This window comes from Amyelois transitella, chromosome 7 (assembly GCF_032362555.1).
Source record: "Amyelois transitella isolate CPQ chromosome 7, ilAmyTran1.1, whole genome shotgun sequence".
Classification (NCBI taxonomy): domain Eukaryota; kingdom Metazoa; phylum Arthropoda; class Insecta; order Lepidoptera; family Pyralidae; genus Amyelois; species Amyelois transitella.
This window is the reverse complement of record NC_083510.1, coordinates 10,555,629-10,576,382: the sequence shown is the minus strand read 5'-3', so window position 1 is coordinate 10,576,382 and position 20,754 is coordinate 10,555,629. Positions and strand designations below refer to the sequence as shown.

General features: G+C 33.2%; 2 protein-coding genes across 3 annotated transcripts; one reads left to right on the top strand and one right to left on the bottom strand.

The window, feature by feature from the left end:
* Positions 1–778: 778 nt before the first annotated feature.
* On the bottom strand, positions 779–10,705 carry LOC106130210 (uncharacterized). The gene is made up of 5 exons (XM_013329002.2): positions 10,291–10,705; positions 6,569–6,678; positions 3,023–3,186; positions 2,326–2,509; positions 779–1,897 (listed from the first exon to the last, which is right to left on the bottom strand). Exons 1-5 carry the CDS (start codon positions 10,324–10,326, stop codon positions 1,744–1,746), a joined length of 648 nt encoding a protein of 215 aa, XP_013184456.2. The 5' UTR covers positions 10,327–10,705; the 3' UTR covers positions 779–1,743.
* LOC106130209 (uncharacterized) lies at positions 10,688–19,372 on the top strand. Of its 2 annotated transcripts, none has more exons than XM_013329001.2 (6): positions 10,688–10,935; positions 11,801–11,973; positions 12,605–12,755; positions 14,278–14,409; positions 15,650–15,767; positions 16,089–19,372. In XM_013329001.2, exons 2-6 carry the CDS (start codon positions 11,823–11,825, stop codon positions 17,544–17,546), a joined length of 2,010 nt encoding a protein of 669 aa, XP_013184455.2. In that variant the 5' UTR covers positions 10,688–10,935; positions 11,801–11,822; the 3' UTR covers positions 17,547–19,372. The 2 variants fall into 2 exon arrangements, with proteins under 2 accessions (XP_013184455.2, XP_060801281.1); XM_060945298.1 differs by lacking the exon at positions 10,688–10,935 and adding an exon at positions 11,193–11,305.
* Positions 19,373–20,754: the final 1,382 nt, after the last annotated feature.

Sequence of the window (20,754 nt, the reverse complement as noted above, 5' to 3'; positions counted from 1 at the left end):
TTTAAATAATAAAAAAATGCCATTTAAATTTGGAATATGGGAGGTCAAAATTGTAAATTTCACATTTTTTATAGAACTTTTAAAAAGATTTTTATGTTTAAGTAGATTAAAAAAATTAATTCTTTTCATTTCGGTTATGTACCTATAATATCACGAATAATAATATCAATTGCTAAAGGTTAGCACCAATCTATAGCAAAATTCCAACTAAAGATCTCCTCCTATTGAATAGAGATAAATAGACACCTATGTTTAAAAGTATTTTGTGAACTTCGTCATTTATTATAATATCATTTACATCATAGACTGTTTAAGTTTAGTCTGTGGTCATCATATTTTAATTCGTTCCTAAACATTATCTATAGGTTTATCTAGCTTATGAATACGAAATGTAAGTAAATATTTTGACGATGTTTAACCAGGTTTCTGAAATATTACAACAGAAATGATTTTTTTTTGACGAAATGAGAAAAATAAATAGGTAGGCAGATAATACGAATATAAGTGAATTTATGTAATATAGTTGTTATTTTTACGGTTATAAAAATGTGATTGTAAATAGATAAATGAAAAGATTTTGATACTTTATACAATAAAAAACAAAACTGAATTTGGTTTTATTTATTGTTGAAAATAATAACTAATATTAAGTTTAAATTTTATTTGTCTTTAATACATTCGATGTTTTAAAATAATTAAAAAAAAATCATTAAAAAAATACAATAAATAATTTTTTGAAAAATTCTTTCATAACACAAGTATTTGATTCGTTAAAATCTTGTAAATAAATACAACAGCTCGTGTAAGAATAAATATCTAATAAAATAAATTAACAAAAAAATTCAGTCTATAACGTTAAAAACCACAAAATGGCCGACAAATTCGTATGAATAAACCAATTTTCCGGCGATTTTACAGAAACCGAAAATAAAAAATATTTGGACCCTTAGATTTAGACCAATAGATTCCTTTACCATTTATATATAGTTTTTCTTGCTTTTTTGCCCATAAATACTGATTTTTAATACGTATTTATATTAATACATTCATCACTTTTCTAGTACATATATAAGTACCATCTTAATATATTTTGAGCTTGCATGGCCAGAATATTTTTTTAATAAGTATTAAAAATAAATGGCCAAACACTTCGTTACATTTTTAACATCTAGATAGTTCTATTAAAATTAAAAATAAATGCATTACGTTTTGTATACAAAACATTTCGATCGTTTTGAAAATTCGACTAAATCACATGCTGTCTTATTCACAAAAATAAATCTCATCTATTGATTCCATAGTTTTAGTAATTATTTCAACATTTATAATTTTTTTCATTTATTTTTTTAATTAAAGTTATTCTTTATTAATAAAACCAGCCATAATTAGCTGTTTTATAATAATTATTTATCATCATACGCACCTACGTCTATATCACTTGCGGTGTAGGCAGAGCCACCAGTCTTGAAGACACTGATAGCTGTTTCAGTCAGTTGTTGGGCTTTATGATAGAATTGCACTAACTACTAACGCACTGAGATATTAATAGAGACATTTAAAAAATTACGAGTCCCAATTATTCAAACAAGAACTGTCATTATCTTAATACCATAGACAAAAAAAATTAAAAAACTGACACTTGGAATGCAAATAATTAGATAATATTTTTTTTTTGAACACGACAGCGAATGCGACCTCTGAATAGGATATACAATAAACAATTTTCCTAACACATTACCTAGCCTATGGCATGGGGTCTGGTCGGCAGACGCATCCTGACTCCACGAGAACGTAGTCCTGCCCTGTGAGGGTCACGGGCCCTAGAGGGAGAACCAGGAAGAGATAAGGCACGTACGTTTGGGTACACGACCCACGGACTAAAGAGCATTCGCTTGATCTGAAAGGTAAAAAAAAAATACATAATAGAATATAAGATTTAAAATTTAAAAAAATAAATTTGCCAAGTTCGAGTCGGAATCGGGAAACGAAGGTTTCGGACTTTCGGACGGATCACTTTTGTTACTTTATAAATGCACTAGAAACCCGCCCCTGCTTCGCACGATAATATTTATCGATAGTACTTATTAATGAGAAAACACTAAGCACATTTCAAACAGGAATAAACCGTCCACAACTTTACGAGATTCGCGCATAAAGACAAAGAAAAAAAATACTTTTTAATAAGTAGTAATAGTGATGTTTTAAGAATAAAAAAGACATCTAGGTAACTGGATGTGTAGCCTTGATTGATCCAATACGGGATAGATTCTCCTGCAAAGGTTGCGGAGGTCAGATGGGAATCGCTTCGTAATAAATGTTACTTACTCGCAAACTTCAAAGACGACCTGCTGTAACAAATCAGGAAACTTCTGGACTATCGTGACAGGCTGTCCAGACGTTAGAGACACCCCGTACATAGGCGCCGTGGTGTTGTACCGGGTTCTACATAGCCTGGACCCGCTGCAGGAGTTCGTTGAAGCTGATAGGCCTGGGAGTGTCGAGGCACGACCTGTAAATAATTTTTAATTTATTAATACATTTTAGAAGAATAACAATGTTTCTAAATTACAACTTAATTGTGTCCTAATTAACAGCTATACTTACCATACATAGTTTCGTTAATAATTATTACCTATTAAGAGGAAAATTTAATTTTTATTTATAACTAATTAGCTCTGAAACAAGAATCGGCTTTAATGAAATCTGACCTAAATAGACAAGGCCTGCATTAGTCTAATCTTCGTCTTGACTTTAGTCGTCTTTGCATCCTCATCACTCTGAAGAAGAGCCAGGGGTATGCCTTTGACCATGGATCCTGGATTGGGTGAGTCAGGTTTTTACACGAAGCGACTACCATCTTATCTCCGTAACCTTTGCAGGTAAACCTAACCCGTATTGGATCATGGTAACACATCCAGATGATCAACGGCGCAGTATCAGATCATTAACATACATTCACCATTACTCATAAAAATTAAAATTAAAATAAAAAAAAAAAAATTAAATTTAAAAATTAACTCACCTGTTCTATTGCCACTTTGAGCCCTGGCCTTTGCTTCGGAATACCCTTCATGGGCGTCCAGTAATGCTCTCCTCATCAGCGTCGGGTCCAGGGTCTTCATGCCGCGACCCTGCCGCACGCTAGAACCCCAAGGACCGGTCTTCAGGGCTCGATTTACTAGATGTCTGGAAAATGATAATAAATACAGCTGTTAATTAAATAAATTTTATTAAAACAAAACCGCCTCAAATCTATATCCACCTTTTTTGAAGTCTTCTTCTAAGAGAAACAAACACTTTCCTGAAAACCGCATCAAAATCGGTTCAGCGAAACGCGAGACAATTGCGGACAAACATACATATCCATGACATGCAGGTCCAACTGAGAACCACCTACTTATTTGAAAGCGGTTAAAAAGCAACACACTTAAGTATAATCACACATTTCTTTCCGATTTTTCATCATAATGTAACATACATAATATAACACGTCTTTATCACTGACGGGGTAGATAGAACCTAAAGTCTCGAAAAGACTATACACCCACGCTGAGCTGGATAGCTTACTGATGGAATTTAATTAATGACCATCATCATTAATAAAATTCCATCAGTATTATGATGGAATCGAATTACAGTTCAGCCCCGTATTATGGCACGGTCGAGGCCGTTTTTATCGCGCGAAAACTATCGCTGTTTTTATTTTCACGTGAAACGGGACAGCGATAGTTTGTCGCGCGATGAAAACGGCGTCGCACGTGCCTTACTACGGGGGCAGATTACATAGCAACAGGTTGCTTCTTCATATCACTAAAAAGAGAATTCAACGTCTATAAGCCTTTTTCTTTGTAAATCGTATCCGACTATATACCAAGTAGGTAATCCTAGTCTCCACTGTTTAGTTTAGACACGATACACTTACTCATTATTCAATAAACACTTAAGTCTTTATCCCTTACAGGGAACAGAGAGAGAACAAGTCTCGATAAGACTGAAATGCCTCATGTTGGAATTAATATTTACATAGGTAGTACCGTGTGGTTCCCGGCACCAATAGATACAAAAAAGAATACGACCACTCCATCTCTTTCCCATGGATGTCGTAAAAGGCGACTAAGGGATAGACTTACAAACTTAGGATTCTGGGCTAGTAACCTATCACTATTTGAATCTCAATTCTATCATTAAGCCAAATAGTTGAACGTGGCCATTCAGATTTTTCAAGCTGGCTTGGCTCTGTCTACCAAGCAAGGGATATAGACGTGACCATATGTATGTATGTATGTAGGTAGTGCATTATGGCACTAGGAAACTTTTGTTAGCCTTTCCCTTTCCCTTTTGCAATATGCATAGAAAAAGAAGTAGTAAAGAAGTACCTAATAATTTTACTTCGCTACTTTACTACTCGCTAAGTCACCTTTTACGATATTCATGGGACAGAGAAATGCCGGTTCTTACTCCCATAGCATTTTATTGAAACACACTTTTATACCATAGGTTTAGTTCTAAGCATAAAGTTGAAACGGCAAAAAGTAGTTAAGTACTTATTTCGAAATAATTTGCCTTGGCTTTGATTCTCTGTATCCGGCGCAGATTATCACGATATTTCACAATAATTATGATTGTAACATTGTGTGAAAACAAAATTGCTTGGATGCCATCAATAAATGCCTGCGGTTTGGTGGGAAAATTCACATGAAATGATCATCAAAGGAAATGGGTTGCAATGAGTGAGTCTTGAATGAATACAGATAACGGTACATGATTGGTTATTATGTTGCTATTGGTAAGTAGCTAAAAGGCTAAAGAGGATTTGGAATAATGTGAGATTAAAACATGTACATGAATTTGTAAAAAGACAAAAAATAATTTATTATATTAACTGCGAATGTGATGTCGTTTCGTTACTAATAATTCTGACAACATTATTTTTATTCCAACCAGGCCCAAATTAAGTTGAGGAACCACAATATTAAAAATTCTTTGGGAACCACTGGGCACTGAACTGACGGCTGATAGTGACAGATAGAACGGAACAGAGATTTCTACGTCTGTCCAGAGTAAGAGGAAGAACTTAACGGGATGGGACATTTTGCTACTTCATCCGATTACCGATTCGATTATTCATCCGATAGTTAGTGATTGATTACCGAAATGTACGATCGTCCTTTGATTGTTAAATACTTATTAATTCTTTATTATAAAAGAAACGTACATAAAAAGTACTCTTTGTTTAAAAATAAACACTAAAATTCCTTTAGGCTTAGCGTAGTTGTGTTATGTTAGAAAATTATTTATTGGATATATTCAATTATTAATTAATTTTTTTCTGAAAATCCCTAAGGGCGCTAGGAAAAAACAAATTTTGATATTATATTTTGTTATATACTATCTGTATACTTTTTTCTAAATATTGACGGGCAGAGAATGCTATTAGGATTAATCCTCATTCACTTCAGGGCCCAATAAAAGTTTTATACAAATATTGTTTCAAAATTTTTTTTCAATAACTTGAATGTCAGATAGTGATTCCACTTAAATTATGGGTCGAAAGTGAAATAAATAATGAAATAAAAGTATTAGTCATTAGAAAAATAATAGTTCTCACGAGAATCACGATGACCCCAAATAGAGCTACGCCGGGAAAATAGTTACATTGTATGGTAAACTATTCGTGATAATGACACTGAATAGGAACACGGGCGTTACTTTGACACGACAAAGTACGAAAAGGAACAACCAAAGTTGGTTAACGTGTAATAAAAATTATTTCCCGTAAATATTGTAAAAGGAAAAAGCTTATAAAACGGGAAACTGTTTGTGGTTTCTGGCATTTTAGAATAAAATCACTCCATATTTTTATGATGACGTAAAAAGCGTCTAAGGGATAAATTTAGAGACTTGGGAGCGACCTGTCACGATTTAAATCTCAATTCCATCTTCCATCATAAAGCCTTACAGCTGAGCATGGCCTGTCAGACTTTCAAGCAAGCTGGCTCTGTCTACCCGGTAAGGGATATAGACGTGACTATATGAATGTATGTATTTTACTTTTGGTGTTGGGCTAGCAACCTCTTAAATTTAATCTTGCAAATTCAATTCCGTCGGCGTCGTGTGTCAATATGCTCTCTGACTTTCCAGTGTGTGATTTAAAGTGTGTGAAATCTTCGTGTCAATGATGATGAGGAAAAAAAAGATTCCACTTCCACTTCATCTCTTTTAAAAGACGACTAAGGGAATGGCTTATAAACTTGTTATTCTGCTTAAAGGCGATGTGCTAGCATCCTGTCACTATTTAAATCTTAATTCTATCATTATGCCGTGAATATGGCCTGTCAGTCTTTCAAGACTGCTGGCTCTGTCTCACCCGCAAGGGTATTAGACATGATTATATGAATGAACGAATAAGAAAACATACTGATTGCAAAAATATATTATTTTCTATACTTCTTATAGTGCTCACCTCAGTTTTGAGGGTTATTTAATCATTAAAGTGAAAACTAAAAGCAGTTTTGACAGTTTGGCTCTGAATTCGAATCCCGGCCAGAACTTTATGATTGTTAAATACCTAGGATAAGGAGTTCCATCGGGGCCTGGACAGTCTGTGCCTTGAAGCGCGTCGCCCCAAGCATATTTCAGCCGCGGACCGCAATCTGCAACGCAGCATGCTATCCATACCTGAAATTTATATAAATAATACAACATTATTTAAAAATGTAGGTGAGCGGACCTCAGCAGCAGACCAAAGCACTATGGTAGATGGTGAAACTATGAATGCACAAATGGGAGAGAGAGATTATAAAAATGTAATTCGTAAATTAAATTTATATCTTATTTAACAAATGAACACTTTCATTTATTTCCGGCAAATACAGCATAATATAGTGTTAAGTTGTTAGTTATTCAAAGCACTATGGTAGATGGTGAAACTATGAATGCACAAATGGGAAAGAGAGAGACTATAAAAATGTAACTCGTAAATTATTATTATTTCTTAAATAACAAATGAACACTTTCATTTATTTCCAGCCAAAATAGCATAATAGAGTGTTAAGTTGTTAGTTGATCTAAATGAAAAAAATATTGAATATTTGTTTCATCTTCATAGATATAAAAACTTGACATATTAACAGGGGGAGCTACATATATATGTTAAAGTCTATATAGAATTAAATTCTTATTATAATAATTAATTAAGTAGGTACCAAAACAAGGAAGGCTGTTTTTTCTTGTGGAATTCTATCTAAGTGAGGTATATAGATAATGATTCCACATCCAAGGTGTACTCAAAATGAACGTCAAAAGATAAATGTCACATAGGTAATACGATTTAATAAAACTTTACGGCTGGACATACGCGTTTTTATTATAATCAATAAATTAAGTACTATTCTTTTATTTCATTAAATTTACGATGGCGCATGACTAGCGACGCAGGCGGTATGTGTGCCGTGGCCGAATGACACAGTTCTCGTAATCACTAACTCGGCCCATCTTTGACAACAAGAACCCGTCCTGTTTGGTGTCCAAATAATAATATTATCTGTTCACTAAACTTGAATAGATCTTTCATACAACGTGATTTTTGTAGAATACTATTAAAAAAATACGCGTCGCCTTCATGTTGAATAGAATTTAAAAATAGTAAAATATTGATAAAGGTTTGTACTTATTTTCTTTTTATTTTATTTAATATTTATTTATATTATTATAAGTGTCACGTTATCCCTTAAAAAATAAAATTTAAAAAGTCATAAAGTGACAGTAGGTTCAATTTATCATTGAATACAAGCACCTTCATAGATTTTATGATTTATTAAAAGGTCATTTGAAATAAAATAAAAAAATAAGTACTCAAAAATTGTGAGATAAGATAACTCACACTTTTTTTAAGTATTATGTTTTCTTATTATCTACTTAATGGAAAGACGACATTATTACATTCATGATACACTCATATCCTTAACTTATATGACCGGAAGCAATAGGGCAAGCAACACTATAGATGTGTTGCGAATTGATATGACCCTCAAGAAGAAAGTGCCTGTTGATTTCTGGGTCATTGTATGTATATATGCCATTGAACTGACTCAGTTCAGTGTCAGGTGTATGTTGACTTGTTAGTAAGTGTAGTGAACAAAGTAATTTTATTGTCAATAAATATTTAAGGGTACTAGTTAGTTACTAACTAGCAAGTTTTCTTTTAGTAAATGTGTTATAACATCTGAAGTTTCCAAAAAGTTGAATTTTGTTTTATTTGATAAAAAAAATACCTCAATTCTTTGAAAATATAAGATTCTAGAGATACCTCTCTCTCTTTCTCTCAAATTAAGACTAAATGTTACTCAATATTAATTAACATAAGTTAATAATTTCGTTTCCGTATTTGTATCCTGCCTATGCAATAGTTATTGCACTCTTAACCACTAGGGACATTTCGTTTATTATTATGACTACTATTGAGAGTCTCTGTGGACACAAGTAATAAATACAAAAGTGAAATTTACATAAAGAAAAAGCAGCGAAAGTGCTTAGCGGACTCTTGAGACTATTGTATGAGGAGCACGTTCTTGAACGACATTTACTTGATTTCCGCGTAGATCTTTAATCGATAATTATTCAAAGTAGCATGTAGCGAAAGCTTAAATTACTTAATTTTACTTGTTTCACTATTTCCCTGTCTCTGACTCATTGGTAAGCTACATATCCACTTACTTCAACTTTCTAGACATTTTAAACATCATTCGATGGCTAGGTACAGTAAAAAAATTATATGTGCAAGCATATTAAAAGTTTTAAACTTCAATTATGCAAATACTTTTAAACATACCATAGCTTATATAGTAATAAACATTACATACATACACACATGAAAATCATATTTATTTGTTATTAAAACAACAGTTACAAACCGGTTTTTATTTATTGGTTCACGTAGTTTCCGTCTAAGTGCGAAATGATGATGGCATTCCAATTCAGTATTTTATTATTTCTAGATATCTATTTTTAAAATAATGATAATAGCAACAATTCTTGACCAAGTTCATTATCGTTATATTTTTTGAAATCTTATTCTACTTCGTATCGTTTGTTTCTATTTAATTCGTCCTGTTAATTGACATCTCTCTAAACACTTCTCACACTAGTTTTGAACTCCTTTACAAATAATTGTTTTTTGATGTCCTATTTCTTCTATCGATTTCAAGGCCCTATAAAATGTAACAGTGGATTCGGTTAGTCCGTGCCACTTCCTCAAAGGTATGTCGCGTGAATATGGAGCAAGTTGGCGGTCAGCAACCTTAAACTAATGACACGTTAATGCGTTTAGAGCGAATGGGTGCCGGACTGCCGGCACTAACAGTAAAGTGGAAGATAAACTTCACCCACTGTTTCATGCCTTTTTTACCTATCTGTTTCAACGGTCTACTCGTTCTGAATGCATAGGCAATGAGTCAGTCAAGCATGCATTAAAAACTAAGAATAACGTGCGGGTTATAAAGGATATTTACTATTAATTCTTAGTTGAGGAATAAAGAAACAAAGTGACAAGGTACTTTATAAGAGTAACTAATCGCTAATATACATTAAGGTAGGTACCTACTTAACATTGAAAAGTTAATTCAATTACAGTATTTATTTTGGGATAAAGTAGGGATAATTTAGGTATTAACTTAAACCAACTTCATTTCAAAATAGGTACATTGAAGGAAGAAAAAAAGTTAGTTTGGGATAAAAAAAATACAACAATTATGTATACCTATAATGTCTACCTACTTACAATTAGTAAAATATGATGCGGTGCTTATTATTCGGTAATTATATTTAAAATAATTATATTAATATTATTGAGTTATTATAACAAAAAAGTCACTAAATAGGTACATAATTATGTAGGTACAAAGCTGGCTTATTTTTAGCTCAATTCAAAAATAATAGTACGATATAATTATCTGAATGTAGGTAACTATCTACTTGAACTCTTATAAAATAGGTTCCTAATTTTATTTCTAAAAGACAAAGACTAAAATTTATACTTAAATTCTGAGTTTGTAGTAGTTTAATTTTTTCTACTGTAATAAATATATACTTTTGTATCACACTTTTATTTCATGGTATTTCTGAATCAAACTGATATAAGTAAAATAACTTTTATGAAGCTGGTACATTATATTCCTACCTATATAATTTTGACCAATAGGTAGGTATAAAGAATAAAAATTCCTTGTATACATTTAACTGTTTACCCGTAATATTAAGTTGTATGCTGCAAATAAAATCACCATAACTTACCAAGCAAATGTATAATGACAAACTCCATGGAAGCATTTTGTATGAACTGTTTAAAACTGATATAAACAAAACTTATTTTGTGGCACAGATTTATATGCGAAATTTCGACCGAACGTGAAGATGACACATTCGCGTGAATGGAAGGGCGTGCGGTCGACGCACTGCCCGCGCAGACAACAAGTGGTGTTCATTATAACGGGAGTTGAGCCGGGAGTCCTCACTGCGGGCGCCTACTTACCTCTCCACAATCACGAATTCATGCACGACATTCTTTAGGCACTTATTTAAATTTGGCGCCATCTACCGGGCCAATGAGAAGATGCTATCTTTCTCATGTCTCCGTTAAAATTACCGATTTTTGGTTTACCGATTACGAGTTTCATCACTATCACAAAAACAAATATGGCCGCATGGAAATTTGACAGCGGCCTCTAACCTGAAAGTTTTGAAACGATTAAACAAAATAAAAACATGGTGTTAGTGTAAAAATTGTAGTGAATTTTCTCATATGAAGTTTTAAATTTTGTTACATAATAAATAGTTACGCATAATTTAACTCAAATCAAGACTATACCCGTCTACAATCAAAAAAATAAGCGACGTCGTAAAATAAAGAAAACCATCTACTTTCAAGCTCTTTTCGGGGTTCGTATATTTATTTACTATAATTTACTTCAATTTCTGGTTTTCAATTGTAATTAAAACATGGAATAATGTAAAATCACCACAGTTTTTTGTAGCGTACGAATTATTCAATCAGCTGTTTGTCAATATATGTCTGTCTCGCTCGCACTAAGGTAAATTTATACAGCTGTCCTTATCATGGAGTTTCATATTTGGGCATTCTATTTTGGTACATTACCATCATGATGCGTTACAAATATCCTAATTTTGTGTTCTGTAAGGAATACGCAAGAGTGGCAGGAGGTAACTGATACTTTAAATAATTGTTACTTCATAATAACAGCCCATATTTTACACTCTGTACTGCAGTGTCACATACAAAATGGCAAAGGTATTTGCTCACATGTTTTTGCAACATTTCGCCCACATATTCCACAGTATGTAGTGTAGATCTCTTTAAGTCGTATTAACTTCGAGATACAATAGGTTAGGTTTCAATATCATGGATATAATTTGTTTGAATGACTGCACGGAATTGTTATGATTTTGTTTATTTTGAATATTATTCCATACTGTTTGGTGATCTCTGGTCTATTAATTTGTACTAATTTAACATCTTTTTGAATAACTTGTTTTTTGTAGTATATACAATACATATTGTCAAATAATGGACAATTTATTTTGTTAACAACAATTTCATAATGGACTAACAAGACTAAAACAGAACAAAGAGCCAAAGGAAATTTATGATTCTATAAACTCAATGCATATGAGACTATCATGGAGCTGATAGTAAAAAGAAAAAGACTTATTTAAAGGATTTATTTACATAGGTGACATTATTTATATATGGAGATTTTAAATATTTTTTAATTATATGTTTCAGTCACAATGACCAACAAGCAGGCATGTCAAATTATACTTTTGACGGAGTTACCATGGATGCCACTAAAAGGAAGCCGGACGACAACAACGCTCGGTACAAATGCGAATATGAGGGGTGTGACAGGACGTACAGTACTGTGGGAAATTTACGGACACACATGAAGACACATAAAGGTGAATAAATATATTGTACAAGTTCGCATGAAAAGATTGATGAATGTGGATGAAGCAATGGAGTATGAAACAAGTGGAAGGATATAATCTCATCTCTGCCTTTGTAGAGTGGTGTGACTCTGTTTTTATTGCGCGAAAAAACTATTTCTATCCCTTTCAGTTTCATGTCAAAATAAAAAGCAAACATCTTACATTCCCATTACTCTAACATTACACTCTATTTTTAATAGGAAGGTTCAAATTTTGTCTTCTTACTCCTGGCTTTAGTCCCGGTTGCATCTTCATCTCTTGACCATCCTGGATTGGGTGCGTCAAATTTTTTAACACAAAGGGACTCTGGCCTACGCAACCTTTGCAGGTAAACCTAACCCATATTGGTTCCATGGTTACTCATCCGTTGCTTGAATGTGCAGGTTTCCTCACAATGTTTTCCCTCACCGTAAAAGCATCGGTTAGTATTCAAACTAAACTTTGAAAATAGTCATTATATACATGGCTGAATTGAGATTTGAACCTGTGCCTTTCTATGGCATCACACATTTTAACCTTACCAATTCGACCACTGATGCTCATTATATGTTGTTTATTAAAATTTTGTCTTTGTTATTCTCTACAATGTGTTCCATTTCAGGTGAATACAGATTCAAATGCAACATACAGACTTGTAACAAGGCCTTTCTCACATCGTACAGCCTGAAGATCCACCTCCGTGCTCACACCAAAGCGAAACCCTTTGTGTGTACTATTGGCAACTGCAAGAAAGCTTTTAATACATTATACAGGTTAGTTTCATATCATTTCTACATATACTTCTACATTTGTCGTAAAAGACGACTAAGGGATATATATATAGATAGAGGGCTTGTATACTTTGGATTCCTCTTTTAAACGGTGGGCTAGCAACCTGTCACTATTTGAATCTCAATTCTATCATTAAGCCAAACAGCTGAACATAGTCTATCAGTCTTTTCAAGACTGTTGGTTCTGTCTCCCCCCACAAGGGATATAGACGTGACCATATGTATGTATGTAAGTTTTTGTGTCACTGCTCGCGTCTGTAACGTCGGGTAAACAAACTTTGAAACATTTCATTATTCTACGTTATATATTTACAGATTTCTAACAGAGTCCCGTCTCGTGACTGTAAAAGTTAGTGAGATATCTGGAACAACGCCAAATACTAATTTATATTTTTCCAAACGATAATGTCACTCAAATTCGTTTGTTTTGTTACAACGTGGTTGAGTAGAATAAGACCACTCTATACAATTGTATGGAAAAACTAACATATTGTAGATTCCGAAACGGCTATCATAAATTTTCTGACGTTAGGTCTGACCTCCCTGGATGGGAGATTCATAGAGATTAAGGTGGACGTGAGGAATGTTTCTGAAAGACTTAAAAAAAAAACTTCCGTATGATTTTACATATGTGTCTATGGCGATTAAGTCTCAAGTTTAGAATAGAATAGGATTTATTTTCAAATTTAAATACAAGGTATCACTTATTGAAATCACATCAATTAAATCTAATTATACTCTTAACTACTACCGCTTCCAAAGGAAAAGCTTTCTGTATTAACACTTCTCATTTATAGTCGGGGGTAAATTTCTTTTTGTTAATTATAGTGGCAGTTTTTGGCCACCACCAGGGATCACCTGTTGCTATGATATGACATTTTATTGTATAGCTAAAATAATGTGGATGTGTTTGGCAAGCTCTGTCGCGATAACTGTTGTATAATTATAGCGATCCCTTTGATGAATGTGCATGAGTACAAAAATAGCAGTAACCAAGTGTCGTGCTGCAGTGTAGTTTGTTCCGCCGCTTCTTCTACACATATTCTTTGGAAGCGGTAGTAGTTATAGTTAGATTTAAATGATGTGACGTCAATAAGTGATACGTAGTATCAAATTTTGAAAATAAATCTATTCTATTCTTTAGTGATAGAATTAAATCCAATTAGTGGCAGGTTTCAAGTCCATCGCCCCAAAGGTGGATGGGACAATTATTAGCAAAAACATATTCATATGTTTCAAAAACAACATAAATTTGATACGTAGGTAGATTTGATCAAATCGGAGATGTTCTAGCAAGAGGTATGCTCAAGAGTACCCAAAACCGACGAGCTTGCATGAAGAGAGTAACGAATGTGGATGAAGCGAAAGAAGTATGCAGAGTGGAAAGATGTGGTCTCCGCCTACCCCTCCGGGAAAGAGACGTAATTTATATGTATGTATGTAGATAATAAATAGAAAATAACATTAAATATTAAACGCAAATAAAATAATATAATTTTTCCAGATTGCGAGCCCATCAAAGACTGCACAGTGGCGACACCTTTAACTGCAAAGCGGAGGGGTGCGCCAAATTCTTTACCACGCTTAGCGATCTAAAGAAACACATCCGAACTCACACTCAGGAGAGACCTTATAAGTAAGTCTTTGTTTATTGTTCGAGACAGCCGACGGCAATATGTACAAAGTGAGAACAATCAATCGACAGTCTACAGTCAGAGAGTCCCAAACTTATTTTGTCTACTGCCCACTTTGAGAATAAATATTTTTTTAGCGCCCCCAATTTTTCACCTATTTAAAAACCACTATGACTTCAAATTAGTTTAATTAATTATTATTAATTATTCTGGGTCTCTTACCGCCCCCCTTGAGACGTGCAGCGCCCACAAGGGGGCGTTATCGCCCACTTTGGGAAAGACTGGTCTACAGCCAGCAAGAGTAAAGAAAGAAGAAACAGCAAGGAAACAGTGTGACTGATAGTGTTTTGGGGAATTGTTGTGCCCGCCCGATAACGCCGCTATCTCGCCGGGGCTTGCTACAAATAGTCAACACTCTCTTGTTTCATTTGTACAACCTATTCTGTTTCTTGTCCTGTTGCGATCCTGCGACTCCCCACGATTCCACTGGCCTAGGTACAGAAGAACTGGTGGTGAAAGCGTAATCAGCACAATATAGCGAAGGTGTGCGTCTACAGTCCCGAACATTTATTAACATAAAATAGATTAGTACCATTAAATAACATACATACATATATTCAAGTTTATATATTCCTTGCGGGGGACATACATACATATAGTCACGTCTATATCCTTAGACAGAGCCTTGAAAATACTGATAGGCCACGTTCAGCTATTCCCGGTCCCGGATTCATTTCCGGTCAGGACAAGGTGGAATATTAATTATTTCAACATTTTAGTTTAGTAGTTTAGTTTAACCCGCGGTTCTGCTCGCGTAAAACGAAATATCCTGTACCTATGGCCGAACACATTTCACTCTTTTATCTTAGACCATACTAATAATAAAGAGAAAAGATTTGTTTTTTTGTATTGCAGAGAGATCACATCGAAGTGGCAAAGGAACACCACAGTATGTTTGTAAAGAATTAACTCAAAATTTTCTGAACCGATTTGACGAAATTTGGTTCACATAGATATAAAATAGACCTTTAGGAATAACACATTTTTTTTTCAGTAAATTCTCACGGGAGCGAAGCCCTGCGCGAAATGTAGTGAAAAATAAGGTGTGTCGACGGAGACTTATTGGAATATCCTTTATCATTTGGCACTTTTAATAGCAATATCTATTCCACTCGCCACGATCACTTCACACTTCTTTTGCATCATTCACATTCATCAATAGGTACTCTAATTAATTTCCAGATGCAGAACAGATGGTTGCGGAAAATCGTTCACCGCGTCGCATCATTTGAAAGCACATGCGCGCACGCACTCCGCATCGAGGCTTTTGGCGCCAACAATTACGATCGGTCAAAAACAGGTCATTATTTTTTTTTATATTCTAGAATAGCGAGGGAAATATTACGCCTCTTCTCCTGTGGGGTAGGCAGAGACTATCTTTCCGCTTACCACGATCACAGCATACTTTTTTTTTGCTATAGATACTATTATATGTTGGTCTATATCCCTTGCGGGGTATACAGAGCCAAAAGTCTAAAAAGGACTGAAACGCCACGTATGTATGGCTTTAGATGGAATTGACATTCAAATAGTGACAGGTTGCTTTAAGAGGAATCCCAAGTTTATAAGTTTATAGACCTGACTATATGTATTTTTTTTTGAATATTTGTTTTGTCTCCAGATAAATTCCGTCAATGCAGATATCGCCAAAGTCAACGAGTCCATTGTAAGTCTTCCTGAACAGCCCACGCCACCTAAAGTTGGCCACGAGTGGACCAACTGGGATGGTCTGCTAGAATCCTTCGGGAGAATCACTACAGAATCAAACTCCACTGATGGCAGCCTAGAAGATATAACTAGAGTTAATATAACTAATAACGTTGACATAACAGAATTATTATTTGATAACACTACTAACAACACTAAACCAGTAGAAACTAACACTTTACCAGTAGAGTACGATTTGACTACATTCGACAATATAGCACCATTCAAAGTTGATGATAAGAAAAATACAGATACTTGGGAGAATATTTGTAATTTTGAACCTAATTTAGATGTAAATGATAAAATTAAACCTAAAGCTATGCAACTAGCGTTAGCCAACGAAATAGAAGTGCAAGCGCCGTGGGTTGATGTAAGCGCTTTGGCGGCATCTATATCAGAAACTCCAGTTAGTATAAAAGAGAAAATACCAGAGAGCATATTCACTCTTGCCACTTTCGTTCCTACTCATATGCAGAGTTACATAGATTTAACTCAAGAAATTGCTCCAACCGCAAACCTTATGTCACAAAATTCCTTCGATTTAGACGGCACGGCAAATTTAATTGATTCAGAAGTAAAAATATTCGATGATACAGAATTGGTTCAAAATTTAGATGCAAATATTGATTTCTTGAAAGATGACGAAAGATCTCTAAATACCCCTCCGCCGAGTAAAGTGCAACAGAATATTGAAATTAATCCATCCAATTCTGTGCTATTCAATACAGATTTAGCGTTAGAAGATACTTTATTGTTTGACAATGAACCTCCTTCCGACATGTATGTTGTTAGAACTGAGAATATATTTGGTAAGGAAATAGCTAAGCGCAATGCTCTAGAACAGTTAGCGGCCGATGCGGGAATATGCTCTTGTTCAGATTGTAAATGCGACCCGTCTGATGGGGAATGTAGAAACTGTGCGACTGAAGCACAGGGATGCGCAGATGATCAATGTTCGTGTGTTGATTGCAAGTGTAACCATGCTGAAATGAAATGTGCGGTCGGGTGCGGCAGGGCCACTGATACAAACCACAACACGTTTTTGCATTATCATAGACGGCATAATAATTCAAATTTAGAAGATTTAGGTGTTTTCACGCTTCACGAGTGCGATGAACACAAACCCACAATACCTGAAGGGTCTAGTACAGAAATTTTGAACACTTTGAAATGTTCTTGCAAAGGTGAGACGTCGAACGAAAGCAACGTCGATTCGAGCGTCAAAGAAAATTGTTGTGGTAAAAACGATTCGAAATCTTGTTGCGTGACTATCTGCTTCAAAAAACTGGACGCATTCAAACAATTTTTGACGGATAATAATCTAGTCGATGCCTTAAAAATGCATAACTTTAATTTGGCTACTAGCTTATAACGCAAGTCTTGAATAGATGTTTTTTTGTTGTACTTAAAATTGGGAATAGCACAGAAAAAAAAACAATGTGCAACAAACAACAAACAATTGCGTTATCTGAATAGGGTTGTATTAAAAAAACGAAAATTCCTTTGCGTTCCAGTTGTGGCAATTTTGTGTTAAGGCTTAGTAATAGTTGCTTCATAAACCTGCATTTAATTTGTACAAAGCATTGTTCCTGCATTATTTTGTTCGCTTTTAGAAATAGGAAATTAAGTGTTGATTTTACATATATGTATTGCAAGTTTACAGGGTGTCACAGAGAGGAGAAATATTTTTTATATGAACTATGTATGAAACACGAAAAAAATAAAACAAATACAATGGTAGTTTATATGAAAATTTAAGAATGTGTGGTGACTCACACGTGTTTTTGGTAAATAACAAGAAATTATAAACTGCCTCAGAAAATGGTCTTAAAAAAGATATCAAACTAAAACTAAGAAATAATACAACATTGTTAATTATATTTGCCTAGATTTAAATCTAGCAACATCGAAACATTGCATACCTAAATTTATTATAAATTAAAAATCAAAGGCCTTTTTAAAGTTTTGGTAAGCATAATGGATCAATTATCATCTAAGTAAAAATATGTCAGTATTTTTATGATACGCCAAAGTTTGTGCAATATTATTATCATAATCATAATTTAATATTTATCAAATTTATCTCTTGATCATGTTGATTGTTTAGTTTTTATTGTTTTTTTTTGTAGAATTATTATTTATCAAGGATTTCATTTGATTTTGTTGTAAATACAAAAAATATAAAAATGCGTTTAAATATATACATATTTAATTCATTGGTAAATCATCTTTTTTTAAATGTAAGTTGTTTTTTTTTACATTTATACAATTATGTTGACTGTCATTTAAATACATTTCTTAGAATCCTTATTTCAAATACAAATTCATTTTCTGAATATTCAATGTGAGTATTAAGCACTTGTTAATTAGGTACTTCATCTCATTTCGTGACCACCTTTTGATTGACTTGTGGAGTCACACAGAAAGTGCCATACTTAGTTGTGTCGAAATTTCGATATTTTCGTAATATTGGTGCTATTTTGTATACAGTTGATAAACTATTTAAGTGATATTTGTGCCTTAAATGTTGTTATGTACTTATTGAATTGTACAAGCGTTGAATAATGTTATACGAGATATCTATACGATAAGCTTAGAGTATTTACTTTAAAAGTAATGACAATAATTGATTTAGCCCTGTCGATCCGTGCAGGTCTTTTGTATAAGTTTTTTTTTTACAGGTGTTAACGATGTTGCCATGTTAAACGGTAACTTATATGGCAACACTTACACGTATCGATTGTCATTGTCGCTCGATCGATTGTCTTGCCATTTCTTCGGATCTGTTAAATATTGGAAAATTAAAAAAAAAAATATCTTAAAAAACTGTTAACGTTATTTATTAAGTTTTTTTTTCAATCTTGTCACTGATGTAGGTACTTATGGTGTAACATACTTTTTCGGATCGCACAAGGTATTGTTCTTTATTTTCGAACTAGGTCCGTAAAAATAAAGGATGGATTCAAAGATAATAGGCGCTGCCTTATATTCGTATCCGCCATACAAATAACTTGAAAAATAGAGTGACAGTGAGTACAATTTTTTTTTGTTATATTTATTTCCTAACTATATCTGGCCGCTTCATTATCTTTCACCGAATCCATCCTTACATCTTGTATGGACCCTAAATGGATATAAACTTAAAATTTTGCTGTAAGTTTCTAGTCCACGTAACAAATAAAAAGCTTTATGAATTTTGATATTGTTTTATTTCACGAATAAAAATGCAAGTTTACATAGAATCACTATGCTATGGGTACTATTTCTATTTAATGATCAATGGGGAATGTTTCCAAACTTTATTCGACAAAGCAACTTTGTAGTAATTATCTATACATTCAAGCCGCCATACCACGTTCTACCTAAGAAATAAAAATATTCGAAATAAATACTTCACATAATTTTTCAATACAGTCTCACATAAAAAAAAACAATTGAAGTAATTTCATGTTCGTGTTTATACTATTCACGAAGCTTAACAACGCATATGTTTTCTCTCTTTCTATCCGAAATTATAGGAAACAAGACCAGACTTGCGTGTTGTATTATAATTATTATGTTTATATTGTCTTGTTCTTATCGAAAATGTGTTGTTTTACTCGCAAGTAATTACGTGTAATGTATTTTTCGAAATTAAGAGTAGGTACATTGAATAATCAACATTTCTTATGAGAGAAAATATTGATTTCACTAATTTTTTTTTTTAATATTCCGAAATAGAATATTAACTAAAAAAAAAAGAACAAATATATAAAAAAGTATGTAGTTTTATCTTATTCAAAATATATACTTAACCTATCTTATAAACTAAGTATTTTTTTTATTTACACTTATACCGACCGAGGCGTAATTGTACGTCATCTGCGGAGGGTTACGTTCTGCTTATTTTCGTCATCGTTTTTCAAGTTATTAATCTAGTACTTATAATATTACATTTTAATATTATTTACTCAAATAATTTAAGTCATATTATATTGTCGTTAGTTGTCTATATTCAAAATTTTATCAGTTTTATTTTTACTATTGCGAATGTTAGGCAATTTGAGTTTACTTTTGAAATATACGAGTAGGTCCTTTTAACAAAAGCGAATTTCCTTCTTCATGTGATTAACTTGTGTATACATACAACTAACGACTTATACTCTTATAAATTACATAAGTATAACAGATTTTTTTTTTTACTTTTTTCTTTCTTATTGTAAATCTAGTTTATATCCATATAGAAAGAGTATTAGAATAATAAATTAAACATGTGGTTTTACAAAAAATCTATTTTAAACTATAATTTTGTAGTGGTAATAAACCGAAAACTAATTCGAAACGCTATAATCACAAAATTATCTGTTTTTAACGATCGGTTCAGTTCAGCTCAAGGTCAAATAATATTATATATACATATATGAATTCGCCGATAGGTTATAAAATAATCGAAAATTAACATTGAAATTCCTTAAACTAACTTAACTACCTTACTTTAACTTATACCGTCTGAGGCGCACTAAAGCGACATCTACAAACGGTTACTTGTTCTTCCTTTTCAATCGGAGTCCGTCTTACATTAATGTACACTACATAACTAT

What these genes read in the sequence shown, in the direction of transcription:
- LOC106130210 (XM_013329002.2), bottom strand. Translation starts at nt 10,326, where the DNA reads ATGCTTCCATGGAGTTTGTCATTATACATTTGCTTG. An exon ending in TCAAAGTGGCAATAGAACAG is followed by an intron (nt 2,510 to 3,022) that starts GTGAGTTAATTT and finishes AATTATTTACAG; the next exon opens with GTCGTGCCTCGACACTCCCA. An exon ending in GTCGTCTTTGAAGTTTGCGA is followed by an intron (nt 1,898 to 2,325) that starts GTAAGTAACATT and finishes TTTACCTTTCAG; the next exon opens with ATCAAGCGAATGCTCTTTAG.
- LOC106130209 (XM_013329001.2), top strand. Translation starts at nt 11,823, where the DNA reads ATGTCAAATTATACTTTTGACGGAGTTACCATGGATGCCACTAAAAGG. An exon ending in ACTCAGGAGAGACCTTATAA is followed by an intron (nt 14,410 to 15,649) that starts GTAAGTCTTTGT and finishes ATTAATTTCCAG; the next exon opens with ATGCAGAACAGATGGTTGCG. An exon ending in TTACGATCGGTCAAAAACAG is followed by an intron (nt 15,768 to 16,088) that starts GTCATTATTTTT and finishes TTTTGTCTCCAG; the next exon opens with ATAAATTCCGTCAATGCAGA.